Source organism: Papaver somniferum, chromosome 10 (assembly GCF_003573695.1).
Source record: "Papaver somniferum cultivar HN1 chromosome 10, ASM357369v1, whole genome shotgun sequence".
Classification (NCBI taxonomy): Eukaryota; Viridiplantae; Streptophyta; class Magnoliopsida; order Ranunculales; family Papaveraceae; genus Papaver; species Papaver somniferum.
This window is the reverse complement of record NC_039367.1, coordinates 164,097,007-164,100,103: the sequence shown is the minus strand read 5'-3', so window position 1 is coordinate 164,100,103 and position 3,097 is coordinate 164,097,007. Positions and strand designations below refer to the sequence as shown.

At 34.6% G+C, this 3,097-nt stretch overlaps 1 protein-coding gene across 4 annotated transcripts; it reads left to right on the top strand.

Annotated features, from left to right (window-relative positions):
• The first annotated feature begins 230 nt into the window (after positions 1–230).
• Positions 231–2,810, top strand: LOC113319286 (high-affinity nitrate transporter 2.1-like). 4 transcript variants are annotated; one of them, XR_003345291.1, is made up of 5 exons: positions 231–517; positions 601–731; positions 1,147–1,254; positions 2,145–2,227; positions 2,488–2,810. XR_003345291.1 is itself a non-coding variant. In XM_026567559.1 (5 exons), exons 3-5 carry the CDS (start codon positions 1,094–1,096, stop codon positions 2,436–2,438), a joined length of 318 nt encoding a protein of 105 aa, XP_026423344.1. In that variant the 5' UTR covers positions 231–517; positions 601–731; positions 1,039–1,093; the 3' UTR covers positions 2,439–2,810. The 4 variants fall into 4 exon arrangements, 2 of the variants coding, with proteins under 2 accessions (XP_026423344.1, XP_026423345.1); XR_003345290.1 differs by having other exon boundaries at positions 1,039–1,254; XM_026567559.1 differs by having other exon boundaries at positions 1,039–1,254; positions 2,365–2,810.
• The last annotated feature ends 287 nt before the right edge of the window (positions 2,811–3,097 follow it).

The window sequence follows — 3,097 nt, the reverse complement described above, 5'->3', positions numbered from 1 at the left end:
TCCAAAACATGGTTTTTAGGACACTTCCCGCACGGGTAAAAGGACACATTTTGTTTGTCATTAATTATCTTACAGTTGGGATTAGTCAAATATTTTGTGCGTGATAATTGACGTTAGTAATCTGTAGTTTTTTTCGTATCTATCCCCCCAACTAATACCCTTAATCCCATTAATCCTACGGCCTATAATTAGATCCAGAAACTTCTCAAAACTGAAACGTCCGAGAAAATAAAGGTTCCCGTATTCTTCTCTTCATGGTTATCAATAATGTAACCGTTTCAATTTTCATTAACTTCCCCCACTCGATTCTTCTGGAGAAAAAAAATAATCCTAGAACAACCGCATCTAATTTCCTCAAAACCCCTATTTCTTTTACAAAATTTGAATCGAATTGACTTCTGAATCCAACTCACAGAAGCGAGTGGAGAAATTTGTTCTGTTTTCAACAAGGTCTCTCTGTACATCTATCTTCTACCTTGAATCCAGAGATACCCAGATTTCAAGTCTACCTCCAGAGGTAAAATCTTTCTTTTGTTCATGAATTTTCATCATCTGTTTGTTTCTAGGTTAAAATCATTGAACGAATTTGTTTGTTTTTAGGTTAAAGTCATTGAATGGATTGGGGATCTGATTTGTGTTGAAATCCCCAAGGAAGGACATTGAGAAAACCGATTGAAATTAATTCTTATGAGAACTTAAATTAGTCAGATTTGAGTATCAATCTATTGATGGTTAGTTCAATTACTGCATCTTTAAGTTTTTATTAGTAAGATTTTAATGAAATGTAACTTAGAGATCCACTGTGATTATTAAATTCGTCTGTATTGGAATTGATTATGTGAGGCAGCGCTGAGAATGGACTAGTTTTTATTAGATATATAGAAATAGTGGAAAATGAATTAATCGCACCCTATCTTGCTCTATAGAGGCACATCAATTGTTTAATGTTTAAACCTTGAATATTCCATTTCTAAGTAATACCGAATTGAGATGTCATCTAATAAATTTGTCATCTCTTTTTTTGCTTTACATACTTAGGTATGTCGTAACCAATTACAGGACATGGATATTTATACTGCTTTATGGGTACTCTATGGGTGTAGAGTTGTCAACTGATAATGTCATCGCCGAGTACTTCTTTGACAGGTTTGACCTAAAGCTGCACACATCTGGTATAATAGCTGGAAATGACAACTTCTTTGCTCGCCCGATTGGTGGTACGAGATTTAGGCAGTATTTTGGGATTAGCAAAAGGTAAAACCCCCAAAATCAAAACTTTGTTGTTACAACCCTTCTTTTGATTGAATGTTTTTGAATATGTGTTGGTTTGAAATGGTGATAAATCCCTAAATCCACAATCTTCACATACAAATGAACCCTCGTGTTTCACCACCTATGATTCATATCGAGCGACTTCCACTTATGTTAGATTTGAACTTATTAAAGCTACTTTTGGAGGTGTTTTAGCATTCTTAATTTTTCCTGTAGGGGTTTGTTTACTAAATAGTATGGCTCTTTCCTTACCACCTAGTTTTTGAAGCTCTATGATTCATTTGTGACAAGCAAATACAATAGATGAAGCCTGAGGGAGTCCATTGCTCAGTGTTTTGACTGTTGAGTGGCTGATCCATGTGGTCATATGTACAGATGGTTCATAGTAAACTAATCTAGATTTGGTTCGAGACATGGAGTTCATAAACTTGTGAGAGAGAAACTTTCTTGTGTACAAACCTTTGTTCTCCTAATTTTGTTTTCAAGCTCCAATGTTTACTGGATACAATTATTATTTGTCAATTTTTGCGTCATTTGTGTGTTGTTGTGTGCACTAGATTATAAAGTCCATATTTATTGCAAGGTTATTAGATGTACCAACAGATGAATACATCAGGAAGCAAAAGAAAGGTCTTTTAACCTTTTGGTTAACGGGATTTACCATGTCCCTATATTACGAACAAGTGTATAAAATAGCTTGCAATTTTTATTAATAGTACACCAAATTATCTACTAATGTTGCTATATACAGTATTGCGTTGGTTTTGCTCATTACCTCATCTTTTTGTTAGTAAAATCTTTGTTTGGTATGTTAGAATTTGGCTATCGCAGTAATATTGGTTGAAGCTTATTATGCTGTCGTTCAAATATAGGAACAAGGCTAAAGAAGATACTAAGGAACAAAGGCAAAGGAACAAGGCTAAAGAAGATACTAAGGAACAAAGACAAAGGCAAGGTAAACTGAACTCTGGAAGAATTTCCATTGTTTGTGATTTAAATTGTTTCAGAACCTATGAGTCTTATATAATCCCTTACATATGTAGATTCATCAGCTTGTGTTTTTAATAATTGTTTCTTTGCTCTACTTTGTAGTGAATATGGATGATAACTCCTGGATTTTACATTCCTATCTTAGACTAGTATCCTGGATTTCTATATTTTTTTAATAAATTCCGCTACGTATAATAATTTTGGCCCCATACTGCTGGAGGACAGAATCTCGTAACTAGATGCGTCTTGAGTAATTTAAAGAAGACGACAGCTGCACTTGGATGTGTTAATTTTAGCACACCACCAAATGAAGTTATCGCTACAAGTATGGAACCATGTGTTGGAGATGGAACACTTTGACCCCAGTGAGACGATTGAATGGCCAAAGCAATATGTGACTCACGCACTTGGATGTTAAATCAACACTTTTTTACCCCTTCTTTGTTGTTTTGTACATAAAGTAGCTTCCGTAATTGAATATAGAGATGTTTTGGTTGTTAAGTTGTTAACTGAATCCAAAGTTAATTTTAATAGAATGGGTTACATTTGCTTACAAAATTCATATGTTGGCTTGTCTGTGGTATAAATCTAGAAACAAAGAAGAAAAAAACGAAGGGGAAAAATGAATTCCTAGAGACTGAATCAGGTTCGGTTGAAACCGAGTCACCTGAATCAGATTCAGCTGAAACTGACTCACCTGAATGAGATTGGGCTGAATCTCTGATTATGGAATTTCGACAGCTATCACCAGTTGTTCTTTTCGGACAAAAGAGATCTGTTGTTAATTTTGAACTGAGACGAACCGTCCTATAATAAATAGTACACCAAAAATATG

Bases quoted from the DNA above. Each gene is read 5' to 3' on its own strand.
- LOC113319286 (XM_026567560.1), top strand. From the start codon at position 1,094: ATGGGTGTAGAGTTGTCAACTGATAATGTCATCGCCGAGTACTTCTTT. The intron at 1,255-2,144 runs GTAAAACCCCCA...GTTCAAATATAG, and splicing joins TATTTTGGGATTAGCAAAAG to GAACAAGGCTAAAGAAGATA. The intron at 2,228-2,364 runs GTAAACTGAACT...TCTACTTTGTAG, and splicing joins GGAACAAAGACAAAGGCAAG to TGAATATGGATGATAACTCC.